The sequence below is a fragment of the Helicoverpa armigera genome, chromosome 20, assembly GCF_030705265.1.
Source record: "Helicoverpa armigera isolate CAAS_96S chromosome 20, ASM3070526v1, whole genome shotgun sequence".
Lineage (NCBI taxonomy): Eukaryota > Metazoa > Arthropoda > Insecta > Lepidoptera > Noctuidae > Helicoverpa > Helicoverpa armigera.
In genome coordinates, this window is record NC_087139.1 from 2,679,098 (window position 1) to 2,700,837 (window position 21,740).

The 21,740-nt window shown below is 35.4% G+C and overlaps 1 protein-coding gene across 2 annotated transcripts; it reads right to left on the reverse strand.

Annotated features, from left to right (window-relative positions):
* Positions 1-30: 30 nt before the first annotated feature.
* On the reverse strand, positions 31-19,454 carry Hph (HIF prolyl hydroxylase). 2 transcript variants are annotated; one of them, XM_021342675.3, is made up of 7 exons: positions 18,074-19,454; positions 16,890-17,009; positions 13,470-13,550; positions 4,664-4,803; positions 4,189-4,305; positions 3,862-3,923; positions 31-1,792 (listed from the first exon to the last, which is right to left on the reverse strand). In XM_021342675.3, exons 1-7 carry the CDS (start codon positions 18,965-18,967, stop codon positions 1,764-1,766), a joined length of 1,443 nt encoding a protein of 480 aa, XP_021198350.3. In that variant the 5' UTR covers positions 18,968-19,454; the 3' UTR covers positions 31-1,763. The 2 variants fall into 2 exon arrangements, with proteins under 2 accessions (XP_021198350.3, XP_021198349.3); XM_021342674.3 differs by having other exon boundaries at positions 31-1,795; positions 18,074-19,453.
* Between the last annotated feature and the right edge of the window lie 2,286 nt (positions 19,455-21,740).

The following is a 21,740-nucleotide window of genomic DNA, read 5'->3' on the forward strand; positions in this document are numbered from 1 at the left end:
TGTTTTAGAAGCTAGTAAATAAATAAAAGATTGTTATCCAATGTAAAATTTAATACCAGGCTCTGTCCACAAAATAACGTATAATGACTTCAACACAAGTCAATTTGGTTTAAATGTAACAAACATTTGTCGGACAACAACATCATAATCGATACAGCATATACAAAATCATAATATTGGCTATAATTAAATCACACAGCTTACATTTACTGATTATTTTATACAAAAAACTTAAAAACGTTAAATGGGGATGAACAAGCTTATCAAGTTATAAATTAAACACTAATTTCTGTAAAATAATCAATACTATACACACAACATTTATAAAGTTAAGTATGTATATTTTCTTTCATTTTTTTATAATTTTAAAGTTATTTACACGAATTTTCTTATAAAACTGTCCGCATGAGGTATTAAAACTTTCGTCACGGTTTCTTTGAAAAAATATTTATATTTATTCATTACATTTTTACTTATTTACTCGGTGGAAATACTGTTTCAAAGCTAAGATCTAGATCATTTTGTCTTACGAATATATAGTTGAGTACATAACAGATTTTCCAAGCGAGTAAGAATTAGAAAAAACAGGGCCGGTATAGAATAGAAGAAAGTATAAATAGAACTGAGTATAGTCACTATATATATTTACAAGGAGGTAAATAATCGTGTATTTATTATTTAAGTGTAAAAAAAAACAAATAAATAAAAATGTACGTGTTGAAATCTCTTAAACACGTGTCGAATCAATATTCAGTCTTGGCCATTCTCACTGTTCACTGATGTCAGGGAAGATATACGAAAAAGATTAGTACAGCTTTATCATCGAGATAAAGACAAGAATATAGAAAAAAACAACTATTATAACAACGATTAAATAATTGACGTACATAAAGAGTAAAATAAGTTAGTTATAACATCAGAGAACTAGCTCAAACATTGAATAATTCTGTATAACCGTGCACCAACTTAATACAAAACAAAATGGCGCGAGCGCTTATCATATTGCACCATAATATTAAGTTATTTATAAATCGAGTACGAAACTTAAGTATTTTCAACGAAGAGTTTATTTTCAGATGCTCTAATAAACGAAGAAAAGTTCTCAGTACTCAATCCCAATATAAAAAGCGCTGAGCTCTTGATTCAATAAAATACACTTCAACAAAATTAATACTTCAAAGGCATGGAAAACAATAACCATACATTTATTAAAATATCAAATTTATCTAGAACTATCTATCTATTTATATAAATCTATCTAATATTTTATGACTCTGTTGTCAGTTTGACAATACAAATTAAAATAAAATAATATTTCGTGTGTGTTTGAGTGCAGGCTTAGGATTAAGTTCACTCATCGCACAATTTTAGAAATAATTGTTTATTTGATCTATATTAGCCTAGATGAGGCAGTCATGGGGCTGCATTTGTCATAGTATCCGAAAAAATCTTTAGAAATCGAGCTATTCCATTCTATCCTCCTTGCTTGCTTTTTATTTAAGGCCTATATCAAAAGTGAAATGTTCAATTTCAAATTCCGAATAGATATTAAAATAAAAAGTCACCAACAGCTTGTGGGCCATACAAAAATGAACTCTAACACATACGGTATAAAGCAAAAATTCGTGTACTATGACAAAATCAGCATAAGAATTATTAACATTAAATATTTAGTAACCTAGTTTAGCAGTGTGTTGCTACGTCACTCGCACGAGGCAGGGAGGGGCGGCGCGGCGCGGGGAGGGGCCCCGGGGGTGCCAACATCACTTACTCGAAGATGGTTGCCCACGTTCTTCTGGAAACAAGGTGAACTGTTGTTAAGATGGATCATTTTTGTAGGTACAACTTTTGCAATTTATAGAGGTATAAGTGAAATTGCCCACTAAGTATCGAATATTTTAAGGACTTAGCGAGGTCTATATACGTTACAAAAAACAGGCCTAATATGTTTTACATGAAAAAAACTAGCTTTTTAATTTTCCATCTAACATTCGAAGATTTTTTAAAATGTGGCCAGTAGTACCTGTGATTAGCGCATGCAAAAAAACTCCTCAGCTTTATTAGATTATTTGACAAAAAGGATAGCTTAATTGTTAACCAGCAAAAGAAGTCTTTAAAGAGAACTCGTTTATTGTAGTTAAGAACATCGCCCGTATGTTAAAAATATAGGTAGTAGGTACTCGCAGACCATTCAAAACAAAGACATAAACAAACAAAGCAAGTTTTAATAAACAAATAAAAACAAGCAATAACAACTAACAGGATAACGTTTAATAGTGCTAAACAAGTACTTCAATTGACTAGAATACTAGATAAACCAATAAAACAGTTGCACATCTATGCATTTTCCTCCTTTCGATCGCGCGGGTATTTCCCCCGTCAATGCAACGTATATGTTTGTGCAAATATTACACTTGCATTTATTGATTATATATTATGATTACGTTGCTATCTTTGATATTATTTTTAGTTGTGAAATTGTTTGATTACGTATTGAAGTGCGTATTTTAGACGAGATATTATATATTGTAGGCTTTTTGTTGTTCATTTATTTGTTTGAACGCGCTAATCTGAGGAACTACTGATGCGATTTCTAAATTCTTTTCAGTGTTATTTATGGAAGAAGGCTATATGCTATTTTTTATCCGGGTGCGCGAAGAAGTACATATGGGGTATGAGTGAAGTCGCTGGCGGATGCTTTTTGTCAATATTATAGAAAGTTATTAAAGATAATTTTAGATGTTTTTATTGGTACAAGATATCTAAATAAAACTGTTTACTGATTGACTATGGGATAAGCTGTTACCGCCGAAAATTAAGTGACGTTGCAATAACAGGGAAAATAATAAGTCCTATGTGACGCATACAGGAAAGAAAAATAACATTGATTATTTTTCCGACCCAAATATCGACCAATAGAATTGCACCATTCGACGTCACGTGGTACAACCTACATGGTATTATACTGAAAATTTTTTGAATATTTTCTCTGGTCGTTGCTACGTCAAACTGACAGGTTGTGGCCGACATTTGGGACGGAAAAATAATCTCCCGAATACCACACGAGCTTCATAATTATCTGGCATTTCCCTCAAGGTTCCCTGCAAACAAATAAAGTCGTCAAGTTTTTCAGGAAAAATCACTCGCGCTTCGCGCTCGTGACGTTTAACTCGTTTTTTAACCTGAAAAACTTGACTCCTTCATTTGTTTGCAACGAACCTATCGGGAAATACCCGATAATTTTGAAGCTCTTGTGGTATTATAAGTGATAAGTCCCGTTATAAATACTTTTTGTATCTATACGTTAAATATTTTACGTTATTTAGTATTTTTTTCCTTAATTGTACCAATAGAACACGTGCAAGAATTGTGTATTATGTTGCAAGTTTGTGATAAAAAAATAATTTCCAACATTTTAAATGATTTCAATTATTCAGGATAGTACACTAGGATAGTTCACTAGGTAAATCGAAAAATATCGAAAAATAATTATGAAAACAATTGCTATTTTAAAAGATAAAATGCCTACGTGATATTATATAAAACCAACGAACATTGTAATTTTATTTTATTGCTTACACCACTTCAATAAATGTTACGTCACTTTATATTTGTTTACGTTTGATAGGATTTTCCTTGTGGGATTTCTTACCTGCCTATCGCGAGAATAGTCTGGATATACGTATATAGGCTTACTTCTAATGTGTATTTTTAATAATAGTAGGAATTAAATATCTGATGGCCTAATTAGGGTGGATGTTAGACAAACTTCTAAGTTAAGGCCCAAATACTGGTACTCTTTAAAAAGTTCAAAATTGATACAAATAGATGTTAAGTAAGTTAATAGAAAATGTTACTCACTAAAATTCCTGAGGGCTTCCTCTCTTTCGTGAGCGTCGAAGTACCACAATGTGATGGCGTATCTGGAAACCACAAAAAATAGTATTAATACCTCTATATGGTTCTCACCACACTAATTTTCGTCACGGAAATGATCAGTCGCCATGTAGAAACCATTTTAGGTATCAAGATTCCTGCTGTACGGTGGATGGACAATTTGATGGAGGTGGCAGGCAGTGGAAGGATGTGAACTGCCCAAGACCGAGATGGTTGGCGCTCATTGGGGGAGGCCAATGGGTTGATACGATGATGATGGTGTTTAATAAAGTGCAAACATCTGATAATCACCTTGTGCTATAGGCAGGTTGGACTTCGTGTGGGTTCCGCCTGTCCGACCAGAAGAACAGCATCCTGTCGAAGATCGGCGCTATGTCCGCTACCTGGTTCGTACCTTCGGGGAACACTCTGTGGACATAGAAAATAATGCTTGTTATAAAGAATCTGTTAATCAAAAAACATTATTTTTTTCTTGAAGACATTTAATACTTTTTGCGTTAAATTGGTGGCTCTCAGCTATCATTTGAAACTCTCTGACAGTACTAGCCGGGTCTGGCAACTAATCTTACCAGGGGGTGTTGGGTTGCCTGGGTAATTGAGTTGAAGAGGTCAGATAGGTCCACTAGAAGTCGACCCAGAATTGGGAAAAGCATGAATTGTACCATTTTATTGCAGATTTTGCATATCCCACCACACAAAACCATCCTATGCCCAATCTCATAACTCTTTTTTATACCATATTTATCGTGTCCGTTTTCATATTTACCTGAGCAGTCCCCCACATCGTTTGACGTCCCAGTCGAGATTCAGATAGTAAATGGCGGTGATGCAGCGGCCATCTTTGTTCGGGTTGTCCACGTGCTTCACGTAGTGACTGCCCGATCCGGGGTAACATGCCACCATTGCCTAGGGGAGAAAGAAATGCTGACTTTAGCATACATGGGATTTATTTATCTAGCAGGTACGACAATGAGAGAAAAGAATGGACCAGTTCTCGTTCTCTGGTAATGGTCTAATATTCATACGGGCCGTTCGAAATTGATGAACAGTCTTACTAATTACACCTGACTAGCGACACACTTTGATTTTAAAATTTTTATCTACTAAAACCTTCCTCTTGAAACTCTCTATCTATTGAATAAAAGCCGCATCAAAATTCGTTGCGTATTTTTTATCTAAGCATACAATAGGGACAGATAGCTGGAAGATACATTGTATTATACATACTATGTAGTACCTAATAGTGATGATAAGATTTTACGAATTCGGCAGATTTTAATCGACAAAATACGGTGAATAGACATTTTATATCTTTATTTAAGGCTAAGTAGTAAGTACGTTTCTGTGTATATGAATCCTGCCGTGCAGTACTAAAGTGCCAACCACGCATACTTTTCATTGACTCATTAGTACGATTGCTTATAAACGTTATGTGCATGGCACGTGTATCATTCTCTATGACATTTTACAATTGCATGGATCTTGAGATTTTTTACGCTATTATAGGATATTTTACATGGGTGGATGGATATAGTTGTCCGTTAATTGTGTTCAAATTAACATATATCTCTCGGATCAAACACACAGCAACAAATCGACGGCGATTACCTTTCTTTATTCTATGCTTTAAATATTAGAGTTAATTAGAGTCAATTAAGAATAACATATTCTTAATTTTTAGAGTGAGAAAATAGCTGTTGGTTTTGGAAATAAAAATTGTTATGAAGTCATCAATTTCAATGTAGATTAAATAACCACGTTATACCAGCACGTATTAGAAAATATCGGATAGAGTTTTAACAAAATAAATAACTATATGTGTGCATGTTTGATATAGACCGCAAACTTAGCACAGCGCAAACATACGTAAGTACATATTCTGCGATCGTTAATATTATCGTACGCAATTAAACTTGGCGTATTTGAATTTAAAGGCTCGAGCAGACCGGATGCGTATGCGTAACCACGCGCGTAGTCACGCGCGTAGTTACGGCGTAACCATGAGTTGTAATGTATGGAAATGTATGAGACAGGCCACACCGCTTGCGTAACGACGCGCGTGTCTACGTTACGCAAGCGGTGTGGCCTGTCTCATTTCCATACAATCATGGTGCCTAACGCGCGTGACTACGCGCGACCATCGGTCAGCTTCAATCACGATGAAAGAGCATACCGCCATATTTACTATCAATTAATGATTCACAAAAATATTTGTGCAAAACTTAACCGGATTTAGGATTGGCATTTGAAATGGACATAGACAATACATGTATAACCTGTACTGATGTATGTCAATGACTCAGAAAGCAGTTATTTGGCGGGAAATTTGACAGCTGTGTTTACTATGGTCATCACGTTCAAAATAATATCGGGCCTACGCGTAGAGAAAACATTAAATAATTGTATGGGTGAGACTACGGGTGGTCCTATTTGTATGGGTTACTTATAGAAATAGGTTCTTAGTAGTCTATTGAGGTAGGACTTTTGAGTTTTTTGTTATTGCCAAATGAGACCGCCATTTGGTTACATCAATTGACATACATTGTAATTGCTTTAGTCTTTTGTATTAGCCGTTTTCGGTGATTCTGATAGTTGCTGTAAGTTAGTTCAAAAAATGCTATCATCCCGTTTTGATTGCACATAACTCGCGGTGTTATGTGTTCCTATGGAATTATGGACCCCTTAATGTCATGGTGGTATTATTTAGTTTTTTATTTGTAATCAACCTGATAACGCAACTAATTATAAAAATAAGTACCTGTACATATTAGAATGTTTATGAATATCGTAAACACGAACACGCAACAAGCGTGCCAAATTATCAAGACCACGTTATCAGATTACAGTTGAGAATTACGTGCATACCGTTTATTAAATCTTTAGGTATTTGATCTAGAAAATTCCGAGGGTTAAGGAAGTTGTCTGTTATTAATTACAAAAATATCCGATTCATTTGGAATGTCTTATAATACATCAAAATCAAAATTTTCAGAAGAAATGGTCCTACGAGAGACATACTGATCAGTGATCACAAAGTGATTCTAAAGGTTTATTTTTTTATTTAGGCCTTCAAGCAATAGTTCTCCAAAAAGTCCAAGCATATTTTTATTTTATTTACATCTAAATTATTTGATACCCAAGTTCCCATCGAAGACCACCTTATGTAATTTTTAAAGCCGGTCAAATGTTTTAACCGCACCTCAAATTGCTACCACATTACTACTAAGTGTACTACGATGACAGATTTACGTGGCAGTCTTGTGGTTTTGTGGTTAAAGACAATATTTATTATACAGAAGACGTAAAATGTGTTTATATAGTAAGCGGTGTTTTAGTTAAATAATCCATTTAAAATGTGAGGTGAATTTTCCTACCAATCCTCAAAATCAGGAGCAAAATTCTTTGCTTTTATTCCTCAAAAACAATTAGTATGCACATGTTAACTGAAGGTGTAGTTGTTAATAATTTAATGAAGCAATATCTGAGTTTAAATTTAAGTACCTGACATGACAGAATGCAATTTGTGAATCTTTTTGGAATCTTCAATTTTTGTGGGACTACTACGCTCATAAAATAAAACAATTTTTTCATTACACCACATTGTAGCATTTCATATACTCATTAATTTAGAATATCCTTCATACCAAACCATACTGCTGATTACTGACCTACACAACAGTTGACAGAGCATTGAGAACTGTCTAGCCGGCGCCAACGCACCTGACCTGCTGATATTATCGGGCTACAAGCGTATGCGCAACTTTTATACGAGACTATCAAGTGGGTCAGATAAGAGTTTATTGGGTTTTCCAGTACAATTCGTTGATGGTCAAGCTTTTGCAGTTGGTAGAAATTATGTATGTATGTGTGAAAGACTTGTACCTCTGTGTTTGCTATTAAGCCTTTAGGTTGGTAACTTAGATGTATTCAGATTAGATGGTATATTCAGGAACATTAATGTATAGTTAGTTAGATTTTACTGCTGTAGAGTTAAAATAATTTAAAAAAAAAACGAAAGCTACTTTGCTGACTACTCTTTTCTTTCAGCCATACAAAAGAAACAAAATGGTTTCTTTAAATAATGAAAACTGCAAAGTGACAATCCTAAATAAATATTTTATGTTAGCACTTTTATGTTAGCACTTACTTTTTATCCATCAAGCATAAGAATAAACTTGTATTTTCCTTAAGCTTAATTTTAAGTTTTTTTAGTATAGCCCTTCTCCAATTTTCACAACAATGATACAATATTTTATTAGCTCTTCATGTGTTTGAAATACAAATATTAAATGTTGTATTGTATCTGTTTATGCCTCAAGATGAATGACCCACGATAAAACTTTATGATCGGTATTCCCCGTGTGAACTCAGTGGTTATGAGGTACTAAATATTCATTTAATGTTTTTGTTATTATTTTAGTGTATGCTATTTTTAAGCAGATATTTTTATCTTCATGAATTGGATGAGACCTTGTTTAAGATCAGTTTAGTCAATTGCCTAAATTGACCAAATTAAATGATCATTCAATTATGGCTTGCAGATCAACATGTGCAAAAGATAGACTTTGAAATATATTTGCACACTTATTAACATCCACATAATTTAATTCAGGTTCTTAATTTATAACAGAGAAGATAAACCTCTCATTTTTTATTACAAACATTAAAACAAAAATATACAATTTAAATAAAACATTACTGTGTACAGTTACGTGCAGCGGTATCTCAATGAATTTACTTTTATAAAGCAACTCATCAGTTATAATTAGTTTTATTTGTAAACATTGCAGTAATTATATAATAAATTATACACTATTTACAAACTCTTTGCTTACTAAAGAGTTTATAAACGTTAATCCTCCTTGCGATAACCTACGGCAAGTCATGTCGAGGTCTCCCGCCCTGTCAATGTCATTTCCGGAGTTTGAAGCACGTGCGCACTTTTTGAATGTAGAATGTTGAATCCCGCGTAAAATAAGAATCGTGGACCACTTTAATAAGTTTTTAAGTCATTGTGTCAGAGCCATATGGGAATAGTGGATTTTAAGCAGTGACATTATCTATAAAATAATTTGCCCCCAGGTAGACAAAGACAGCTAACAGAGGGACTGTAAGACCGTCTGCAAAAACTGTAAATAACCGTAAGAGACTGACAACGGTAACACAAGAAGAGTATATTTATGAGAGATGTTTCATCGGGGAAACTGTACTTCAGGAAAATCCCCCAAGAACGCAATACAATTTATACCTAGGTACCTATAAATGTTGCTATTTCTGCAAGCACCCTTCCGCCATTTGCAAGAGTGATCAAACAATGGTGATGCTCTTCAAACATGTCATTGTAATTATTGATAAACGTATGATGTAATTCTTCAGGCTACGTGACCGAATGTGTTGATAATGTGAGAAATTAATGAAACAACTGAAGCGAAGGTAATGACAGGAGTCACTCCTGGGTAGGAGATGTACTTGACATACTTTATTGATATCTAGATAAGTATGCATTCTTTAGATTTAGCTGATTATCTTTAATGCCTGTAAAATAGATTCTGCTGCACTGTTGTATTAGGACTATGTTTTAAGACAGTCAGGTTCAATCTTGTGTTAGGTAATACAAACATTGCTCATCTTGGTCTAAAAATAAAGTGTAATTTTTCACACCTGTGAACCAGAAACTATAAGGGTACTTACTTCTTAAAAGAATGGCCATTTTAAATTAGATTGTCTTAGCCTAAAAGCTTTCTGTTGTAAAACTGGATAGCGCACAAAGCAAATATTTAGCAGATCAAATATTTCTGAACAGATTTTACGCTTTCAAAGTCAAAGCCATCACGAATAGTCCAGAAACTCAAGATCCATGGTACCTATTGTAGTAAAATGGATCTAATTCAGGATGAAGAAGAAAACCGTGTACCAAATTAGAATGGTCGTGTTAATCGAACAATAGTTTGTAAACAGAGGGATGTCGGCGCTTACGATTCTTACTAATGTTTACAGTGCCCCATCCCCGCGGCCCGCGCGCCGCCTCTCCGCCGCCATGCTACAAGTCACGTACGCATAGCGTCCAACGCGCATGCGCGAAGCCGCGCGTTATTTTGGTTTTTATCGCGCAAACCAACGATCCCTGTGCGCGATATTACTTTTGCACAAAGATAACGATAACGTTGGCTTCGAATAGATTTCTAGGTGACTTTGTACAAGGTATACTTTACTACAGTTTTTTTATTTAGTTAGCAATTTGTACTTATTTTTATTGAGATTTATAAGTCATGGGAAAACAGCAATATGAATACATTATTTACGACTATTATTAGATTAATAAATAAAAATATTTTATAGCCTTAACAATATTTTAGACTTTCCATTAACATTTTAATTCTAAAACAAATCAAAATATGTTCGTGTGTGAAATCCAAAAAATCACGTCATCAAAGCCATTTATCAAATACCGCCTACCATAACACGGTGACCCATATCATGGCAGCCCAGAATGGGCACACTGGAACACTGACCCTAATACCAAACACCCAAACTCTTGAATGAATCTACTTATTAAAATAATTCAAACAGGGAGATTCAATAGCACAGGAAATCCTTTGAAGATAACACCTAAACCGACTAAACCCCAGTACTAATAAAAATGTACATCACAACAGATAAGTTTGAAGTGTCTGCAGTACAAAATAAAATCTACGGAGGGTACATGAGTAAGAGACGTAACAATTCTATCACACCCAAAACATCTTAAAGGAACGAATACACGACATGAATGGAATGGAAATCATGAGATAACGTCCACGCTATCGGCAGGCGATAAACTAAATAATAAATCAATTATATTATTGCGAGATGTGATCTCACCGAGGTCGGGTCTTCTGAACTTGATGTATGACAGACTGTTAGGCGACTTGGATAATGTTTTAAGAGGAAAAAAGCAAGAGGTTCTTAATTTGGAGCGTGTTTACAAAATGATTCATGACTATCATGACTCGTTTATAAACCAGTAAGATAAAATTAAATAATGATAGATTAAGCAATAATAAAACGTACAATTTTAATGAAAGTAGCGCAGAAGATAAGGATAGGTAAAAAACAAATAATGAAGACAAAGAACCAAACAAAATTATAGAAAATCGGTTAGAAGATTGAACTACAGCCTTTCACTAAATTAGTAATCGATGGTAACAGATAACTCGATCAATCGAAACAGTATGAGAAAAGCAAAAGCTACTTTGATTTGCTAGAAACACGTACTAGTTGCACGTTAATAGGTAAGGGTTTACCCAATGACTTGTCAGAGGAAAAGGGAAAATTAAGCTGCCTAGTAGAAAAAAAGTACTCAGGCAAAATTAAGCTAGCAATTGGACTATTTGCCGCAATAGAAAACCCACGATTTATAATAACATTTTTCCTCAATAAGGTTGAATAAGGCTATTTTGCTTACCTATGGTTGCAATAGAAAAAAAGCCTGACGTTTCAATGAATTGTTAGAATTCTTTAGATTTTTTATGGCAATAGTAGGTGATTTATCTCTCAAGGTTTAGGTAACACGTGCAGCTGTAGTTACATTGTGTGAAGGCATCGAACCAACAAACGGTTCCGCTAAGGACAGCTGTTTGAGATAAATCAATGGAGGTTCAAAGCCAATAGGAAGAACTCTTTGATCCAAAATTTGGTAAATGCCTTTGCAATATATTTTATGCTTTGTGTTCCACATAACTCTTCTTAAATAATTTCGCATTCCTACATACCGGTTTTCAATTTAAAGACCTCAATTTTTACACTGATAAATATTACTACTTCATGCAACCATGTTTTATTTGGATTCAAAACTGTTTTCAATTGGAACGCGTTATGGTAAAATTATGTGTAGTTTATCAGAACAATAAAATATGTATAGCATGATTTTAATTTACCACTAGGTAAAACTGGGCAGGTAGGTTTTATTTTTTCCTTAACTAGGTATGCCACATGCCAAATAATATTAACAAATAATTACATCACTTTGGATAAGAATTGAAAAGTCATCTTTGATAGAAAAAGAATGTTTGATAATTCATCAGGTGATACTGTATAATCAGGTTATTCGTATCATAATGTGATGTGAATAAGTAAATTGGTATTTATGATTTAGCAAATAAATGGTTCGAATGTGTACATACAGTTATGGGAGTTCCCTACTGACATGGAAGTCATAATTACGTTTGATTCTCTTGCCCTTGGCCTAATTCAGGTAGTAGCAGTAGGTGGTCCGTTCTTTTAGTAAAAGTCTATTATCCAAATTCAGGATATAAGTATAGAAAGCGTATTCTGATCGTTTTTAATGTGATAACAAGTTAGATAGTAATCTATAACGTGGTCTACATCACAGAATTTAGAGCTGAAATAAATTCTATGTAGCTAGCCGTTAGCTCTTTACGTGAAATATTTATTCATGGTTAGGCACTTTTTCATTTGTAGAAAATCAATACGGCCCGGATTACGCTTTCATTTTAGACGGAATATTTATTGGAGAAATTACCTAAGGGTATAGTTATGGAAACTTGTGTTAGATATTTGAAATTAAATCCACAAGCATACAGGTACAAGGCGGACTTTTGCTTTAAGGATTCCGATTAGGAAACTAAACTAGACCAACATTCATCCAGTGACATTATCATCCATGCAAAGCTGAACAGGATTCCAAGACAGCCAAACCTCAAAACTGATCCGTTAAACACGAGGTCAACTTTCGTCAGACCTCGAACAAACTAGCGTGCAGTTTCGTAAGAGACCATTACGCAACCAGAGAGAAGAACGCTTAGAATTAGTCACAGTCAAACATATGGCTGTTATGTTGCGGTTTTTGGATATTCCAAACAGGTGATGACCAAATGGGTAAGAAAGTTTAACAATAAGATTTGCAAACAACGTGATTTTGTGTTGGTGTTTACACTTTGGTGATATCTCTGCAACGTGGTTTCACAATGCATCGTGAAGATTTTAGTCGTGTACTTGGTCATCATCGGCTGCTGAGGCTTGGTTTTATGCTTCAGCATCTTTTCTAGCCGGGTTATCTTTATTAAGATTTGTCAATTACAAGAACGTAAGTACTTATTGAAATGTGGTGGCTATGGATAGTAACACCGATAAAATTTTCAACCCGTTCAACTTCAAAATTCTTATTATTACCTTACAAGCAAATCGTTAATGATCAAATACGCATTTCTGCTCATATTCGCCATAAAATTAGTCATGCTTTCGATTCGTTTAGTATGTTTACATCCGAAGGGACTGTAATAGCTTTGCGTGTGTCCAGGCGGACAATTTTAAGTAATGACGCACGACAATTTGGATAAACGATATCTAGTGAATTCGGATATTTCTAATGAATGGTTACACCCAAATAGAAAATATTTCTGATCAGCTGTCGGGTGTAAAGAAAACCATTATAACATTAAATCATGTAAGTAAAGACTTTGGCCCAAAGTGATCCATTGCTTCAAGCGCGCTGACGCTTCACTGCTGATTGAAATGGCCTCTGTTTCTGCAAAGACCGCTTCTATTATCTTTATTATCTATTATGTTTTTACCTTTGTCCTTCCATTGATGACGTAGTCGCCCATTTTCCCATTGTTAGCCATTTTGTTCGCTCTCAGTATGATATTGTCAACCTGGAATACAAAAGGCATTAATTGCGTTTTGATTGCATTAGCAAGGAACATAATGGAGATACTCATTATAAGTGGAAAACTTCCAAGTGGGATGAAATTGACGTAAATCATTGTAATGATTTTAGATTACTTTGAAATGATCTACAATTTTGTAACAAAACTAGCTTCTGCCAGTAGTTTCACCTGCTGACCGAAGAAAGTTCTCCCTGCACCCTGATAAACAGTAGCCTATATTTTGTTCTGATATATAAGCTACATCACTGCCAAGTTTCAATCAAATACATATAAACTTTCGCGTTTATACTATCAGTACGATTGCAGGATCTAAAGAGAACATTTCAGTGGAGCAAAGTTCTAAGAATCGAATTGTTTGCAGTTTTCTTAAAGTCAATAACATTGAGGTATTTAACTTGTCTTATCTGATTACATATACGTGCGATGTAGTGAGTTTCTGTGATAAAACTCTCAGGAATGTTATTCATAATATTTTGAAAAGATAATTTTAAAACAAAGGCCAACACCTGTTAGCTAGTAACTTTCTCGAACATACATAGTAAAGTTTAGCAAGTAATATAGGTATGACGTGATGATGGCGCCGCAGATATATGTACAGGGATATCAGTTGTAGATTATATGATAACGCCGTGAAACGCGTATCATGATAAAATTTATAAGGATGTACTATATAAGTAAGTAAGGGCCGAAGTAGAACCTTGCGGGACCCCTGAACTTCGATACGTAGTAGGCCAATTAAGTTCATAAAAAGTGGCAGTTTGTCGATTGTTTATCTTAATTTTATTTTGCGTTAACAATTGATTACCTATGCATTACCATTTCGATACAAAGGCAATTTGCAGGTTTATAAATATCTGCAAACATTGAGAGTGATATAGAGCTGTTGGACTTTACAGAAGCATTTGATACGTTTCAATTTCAATACAAATATACTTAGATATACTCAGAAAAATAAGCTTTATTTTGGATACTTAGTAGTTATTATGACAGTAATTAGTAATGTTATAAAATTGAGGTCAAAAGGGGTGTAATTATTGTCACTTAGTGATAAACTGCTATCGAGTACAATCCGATTTTTGAACAATGACGTGAAATAAAGATTTGCTATCATCTGACGAAAGAAAAATGTGGTTGATGACATTTATGAATACGTCGAGACTAGATAACAAAAGATGTACACAGTTGAATCGGCCACGGAACAGGACGAAAAGCCAAGGATTAAATATGAGGATTTAGCTAAAAACTTTCAGGTTCATCCTCTGCCTAGCCTTTTCCCAACTATATTGGAGTCGGCTTTATGATATCGAACCATGTGGTTGTTACTTAACCACGAGATCCCGATTTCTTTAATTACTTAAAATCGAACGTATTTATTATGCTTTTCGCTAGTATGCTAGAGGTGGTCGATTCGTTGTTCGTCAGATGCTAAAACATGATTTGAAAGCAAAAAAAGTTTCTGTTTAAACTAGTGTGTGAGTAAACACATCGTCATATGCGAATTTGGGTGTTTGAACCCGATGTTGTCAGACAAGCGGATGATTTGTGGTAACATTTGCAAATAGTCCTCTCTATTTACAAATACATATTGCTAATCCGTTTAGCATACAAATGGCGGGGCTGTAGTGGTAAGAAAAAATACGCTTTTGAGTGACAGGCGGGACTTTCTAATCTGTAAACTTTTTTGACAGAACGGGGATGTTTATAGGATACTGAAGTTATGAGCTGGCTTTACCCTGAGGTTTCACCCGCGTCACAGAAACATAATTACTATAAAGCACGGATCCCGAGGATCACATTAAAAGTAGCCCAGTACTTTCTCAGGCTCGAGAGTATCTGTGAACTAGGTAAATCATCCATATAAAACCGTTATGCTTCTAATTACGTTTATCAATTATACGCAAATAAACTTTATCAGCGAATTATAATCTTCGTACTTTTATGGATTGTGACCAATTTAATATTTATTTATGTTAGAATTTACATTCATTTGCCTAATTATTGTGTTGATACTTTAGGTACAACAGAAGAGTATGTAAGAAGAAAACATGCTGCGCCGACTCCAAATCAAAAATAAGGGATAAGGGCAGGAGGATGATGATGACGTTAGGTAAATCCGAATTGTCGGTATAGGTGATGCACTGACCAAGTTTAGGCAATGCTTACATGTCCCAGAAAGGTAAACATTAAACAAATGAATATAAGTGACAAACTCGCTAATGTGTTTTGGTAAAACAATTTTCCTGTCTTCCTGAGACTGCGTGGTGTTGTATCACGTAGGTCGTAGTAGGTACGAAAAGGTTCTGGTAGGTATCGATTGTACCACCATATCGTCATCACCAGCAGTAAAACTTTTTCACAGTTTTATGAGTCAGATTCAATTACTCTCTTTAAATTAAGAAGGTAATTTTGTATGTCGGGGGGGAATGAGGGTTTTTGAAATTTTTTCTGCCACCGGGTGGCGCCACGTATGCGTCTGGTCCAAACAGCTGTCAAATAGTATGGAATTGTAGGTGCCGAACTTATTGTTTATTGAAATTCTGTTATATTGGAAGTGTTATTGATTTTATTATGGACTACGGTCAGAATAAGGTTTCCGAACTAAAAATTGAGCTAAGAGAGAGGGTGCAAAAGTCACTGGTAGTTGAAAAATTTGTTAACACAATATGATTTAGTTTTTTTTATTTACTCAACCTCAATAGTAAAACAATAATGCAGTGCTTTAATTATAAAATAAAAAAACCACTAAAATCGTTCACTATTCATAGTAAAGATAAACACTTTGACAGTTACCTGGACCTGACGACTCAGTGCGCCACCTGGTGGACGCCATTTTAGAAAACCCTCATTAACAAGGTCATTGGAACCAATTTAATATTGCCCTTTTCATCTATATATTACGCCCTGTTCTTACTAAAAGGATTGTCTTTCTTGTTTACAGGTCACAGTTTTTTGACATGAGCCTTGTACAATAAACATCATGATTTAAAGCGTGTAAGCACAAACCGTCTTACCACAAAAACTTTTAAACGTCAGTTTATGCCTTGTCTAAAAAAATGACAAATTATGACGTTGACATATGGTTCATTTTGCAGCCAACATTTTTTTAGACAAGTGTAAAACAGGGGTTAAAGTTTTTGTAGTAAGGCCCAAAAAGTTTATTCTTGATTATAGGAACTGGTCAGAAGGGCCAAACTTAGTGTACGATAGTGATAAATGGGAATACATACAATTGATGCCAGTTATTATTTGTCCAATCTGTGGGATCAACTAACTTATTTTAGGCACTTATCACTACTTATTATTAGTCAAATCTGTGATACTTACTTGACTAATGAGCTGTCTGATGTAGTGGCAGTTTGTCTCCTTGCCATCAATCCAGGTTATGAGGTCACTTCGAATGGTCTGTGCTTCCGTACTCGCAGGATTTGATACCAGCTGTCCGGCCTGAATAGTGTAAGGTAGTATATTAAATACAGAAAAATAAGGACATAAAATCACGTAATGATCCATTTTTTTATCATTGTTAAAATAATAAAATGTTATTTAAGCGGTAAGACTCCTCACTCAGTCCAGCAGTTAAGAAGAAAATGTACAGTAAAAAAATAATATTCTCTAGTATTCTGATGTTACTCCCTGTCCCACACCTTGGCAGCTTATTATTTATTTTTATTTAATTACCAGTCATTGACCAATTATGGCTAACTACAGTATAACACCCCGTTGTTTTTGCGTCAGGGTTTAAAAACATGCAACGAAACTTTCATCTCATCATCATTCAACTTCAAGCATTTCGTTTTCATATTACGTTTTATTCAACTTAAAAAAAATATATTTTTACTGGGTGTACTTTTTTAATTGAAGATGCAAAATAGAGCTAGTGATTTTATAATTCACAAATATTAATAATATTGCACTTACTTTTTTATATTTTTAAATGTTTTTTATTTTTATATTTAATATTTAAAAATGTAAATTATATGTTCTAAATAAATAAATGACTTCCTTGCACAGAATGGTTCTGTTATTGTTGTTTGAAAGGCAATAAACTAATAATCTATTTTTATCAACACTAGTTACTTGATAGGCCTCTTCTATTAGTATTACAGTTGTTTGTAATGTTTGTCAAATAAATACTACTATGCAAAGGGTTCAAATTCAGTAATTCTTTAAAGTTCAAACCTAAGCTTTTTATTTTCATTTAAAGAAATGTTATCAATACCTGTACCTATTATTTATATCAGTAAAATACTTAACATTTTGATTTGCAAACATAATTAAGTGTCTATTTTAAACTAAATCAATAAAGAATTAATATGAGTCATGAATTCATAAGTTATGTAAATTGTTTTTGTTTATGATGTTTATAAATAAAACAAATAAATACTCACCATACTTTTGACAGACTACACAAAATACAAACTATTTTATCCAAAACATTGTTGTTTACACATAAAATTATTTCAAAAACATATGGCAACAGGTAAAAAAGTATGAATAAGTGTACTTACTGTAAATATTCCTGATCTATACATTTCTAACACTTCATTTAACACCATGAGTCCTTGCTCCTTGCCGAGGAAATTGTTCAATACACACACACCATACTGTGTCATGTCTCTGATCACTCGATGACATATCTCATAACAAGAGTCACTCGGATCCATGTAGTAACTATTAGGCACATGATTAAACGGAGCCCCACTACCTTTCAGTGAGGCTTCCGGATACTCCTTCACTCTAGTACCCTGCGGGGGCACGTAGTTAGGCAGTACAGGCATTTTTTCAGTGTCAGTCCTATTCACCGTTCGCAAAACATTAGAGGTACCAGCCGTAGCGAAGTCTACACTGCTCAAGAGCTGCGCCTTCTCACGCAACACCTCCTGCTCTGACGAGCCCTCGTATGTTATGGCACTACTAGTCGTTAAGTCGCGGTTTGTATACACTACACTAGATATCACACTATTGTCATTGTTTCCCGACGCTTTCGATGAGCCTTCCTCACTTTGTTTCACGTTCTCAGTTGATACTTGCGAATTATGTTTACTAACACTATCCGTGCTACCCTCTTTGCCACTGTTTTTCAAGTTTTTCGTCTTCGTTTTTTTTAACCGTCTTGTATCACTACCCACTTTCGAGATATCCTTCTGCCTCTCTTCTATGACGTTGGGAGTTTCGTCTTTCACTTTCTTCGTGGCTTCTTCATCAATTTTAGAACGTTCACCTGAATTATCGCTTTTAGAACCCTGTTTCGGTAACTTGGGGGCACATTCACTTTTGTGTCTTTTCCAGTCTTGACGTTGGTGTTCTGTATTACAATAATAAACGGTCAGGCAACGAGCGCACCTCCGATGAGTTTTCTCGTTGCAAACGGCGCAACAAGCGAAGCCGCCTCCTTGATTCATTCTAAATAATTTCTCCCAAGGGCCGGCCCCTACGACTTGTCAACTGTAGACATGGGTAGTTCGCGAACGATTGAAGGAAATGGACTACTTCACTTCCGAAAATAAACGTATCATTCCTTCACTACTCCTTCGAATGTGTCTCTACTTCATTTAGTTCACTAGTTCAGGATCCTTCCATAGATCGGATCGGCTACATATTTCGATTTTTAAATACGCCAACCTAAACTAAAATATATCTAAATTACTTTAAAGCTACATAATTTTGTGTTTATTAATATTTTCACGGTTGATAGTCCTAAGCCTGCATAAAGTATGAAGGAAAATCAAGATATCGAGATAAAAAATCAAGTGATTCATTCGTCGTTACTTATCCCTCACACTACAGATTGACTCGTTTTGATTTACTGAACTAAATGAGTAGACTACGATTATGTTTCCTAAGAGCTAGGTGACTCATTGACTCGTTCAGATTTGGTGAACTAAATGAAGTACTGAAGTAAATGAGTGGACTACTTCTTTGAGCGAAAAGAACTACTTCATTCATTTCTTTTCAATGACACATTTTGCGCATGTCTAGTCAACTGAAAGAAATGTCATCGACGACGTGACAGTCTGATTGACAGTCATGCCGACATCAAATTAGTGACCATTATGTAGATTGAATATTTGTAAAATTGTTTTAAGTAATATTGAAACGTTCTGGTTGGCAATTGTATTCAATTTGTGAAAAATCATGTATGCAAGGGAATTTGTTTCAAAATTAATAATAAAGATTTTAACATGACTTCATATCCTGCATAATGCCAGTACTACACTTCTGCATTTTGTGTTTCGTTCTGAAACTTGTTTAATTTGTAAAATAACATTTTAATATTAATAGTTTGTTATATAAACACGCAATTTAATTCCAATTGAAATAAAAGTTGTGCAAGTTGTGCTACTTTACTTGTGAATAATTCTTAACCGCCAACTATAAAATACTCGGCGATCAGCGCGGGAAGAAAACGTTAGTTTTTCGGTGAACTCGGTAGTTTGATGTTTGTGCTATGAGCAAGTGCGACGAACGACAGCGGCGGATATAGCCTTCAAAAAAGGTTTCTATAATTTTACATACTTACATTCAGATTCAGCATGATGGAGGACATAGCAAGACTACATAAAGTTGTCCATAGGTTAGGTAGTGAAAGTACAAAGGGGGCAAATAGGCCAGTTATCTTCGAGATAGGCGTCAGTATGTCGACTGTGGCGGACACTTCTCGGAGCCCTACTACACAAGATCGGGAGTCAGTCAGGGTAGTAATCTAGGACCCTTATTATTTATTATCATGGTAAATGATATAGCGTCGGTAGTCAGGTCAACATCTTTACTGTTTGCTGATGACCTTAAGCTGTCAGCAGTGATTAAAGGTACTGCGGATCGTGACATGCTACAGCGCGACTTGGATAGTGTCACTGAATGGAGTCGCAGCAATAAGCTGCACTTCAATGTCTCAAAGTGCGCGGTACTTTCGTTCACCCGCGCACGAAACCAACACCACCACCAGTACACCATGAACGGGGAGCTGCTGCAGCGTGTCACGGAGGTGAAGGACCTAGGCATCCACTTCACCAGCGACTTACAGTTTCGCAAACACGTGGTGAATATTTGTAAGAAGGCGTACAGGAATCTGGGATTTATGCTGCGTCAGGCAAATGACTTCACGAACATCAGTGCATTAAGGGCTTTGTACGAGGCTCTTGTGAAGAGTCATCTGGAATACAATGCGGCCATCTGGAGTCCAAGTGAAATAAAGTACAAAAAAATGATTGAGCGTATACATAACAAATATATACGTTTTATGTATTTGAAAATGTATAAGATATATCCGGGATATCCATTACTGTACCCCACCTTATTCTGCCTCGGTATGGTAGGTTACTACAGATTGGAAGTCAGACGTGAAGTGGCTTTGGCGACTTACCTGTTAAGAGTTCTGAGAGGTGACATAAAAAATTCGGGTCTTCTAACAGAGATAGGTTTTTGTGTACCGGACGAGTACGTGGGGCGGCGGCGCAGGCCGCCGCTGCTGGTGGTGCCGCGCGCGCGCACCAACCTGCTGCAGCGCGCACCGCTCACCCGCGCGCTGCGCTCTCTCAACACGGTGGCTGACCACATCGACATATTTAACTGTACACTGAGCGAGTTCACAAGGGCCACTTACTGTGTAGTTTGTAAGGATTAGTAGTTATTTTGTACTGTGTAGTTAAGATTTAGTTAAGGAGATATTAATTGTAAGTAGGTACTATGTCGCATTAGATTTAAGTCTGTAAAGGCATAGTAACTTTGAGAGATGAATAAATAAATATAAGTATGTATTCCCTATTCTCCTTCTTTCGTGTCTGACATTCCAGTTTGTTAGCCCAATATGCCGCCACAGCGAGAGCACGGTCGGCCGCGCTCATTAGGTCCTCCCGCGAGCAAGTTTCAGGGCACAGTGGGCATGCGGTGAGGTGGGACATGGTCTGCACAGCAGCCCCGCACTCGCACCCAAGGTCTTAATTAGCAAACTTTTCTCACTTATATTCCCTATATACTATATAACATATCTATACTAATATAATAAAGAGGAAAACCTTGTTTATTTGTATGGTTGTAATGGATAAACTCAAAAACTACTGGACCGATTTTAAATATTCTTTCACCATTAGAAAGCTTTATTATCTGCGAGTGACACAGGCTATATTTTATCCCGGTGCGGGCAGTAGCTCCCACGGGACGCGGCTGAAACCGCGG

What these genes read in the sequence shown, in the direction of transcription:
- Hph (XM_021342674.3), bottom strand. Translation starts at nt 18,967, where the DNA reads ATGAATCAAGGAGGCGGCTTCGCTTGTTGCGCCGTTTGCAACGAGAAA. An exon ending in ATAGATCAGGAATATTTACA is followed by an intron (nt 17,010 to 18,073) that starts GTAAGTACACTT and finishes TACACTATTCAG; the next exon opens with GCCGGACAGCTGGTATCAAA. An exon ending in GGAAGCCCTCAGGAATTTTA is followed by an intron (nt 1,796 to 3,861) that starts GTGAGTAACATT and finishes CCTTGTTTCCAG; the next exon opens with AAGAACGTGGGCAACCATCT.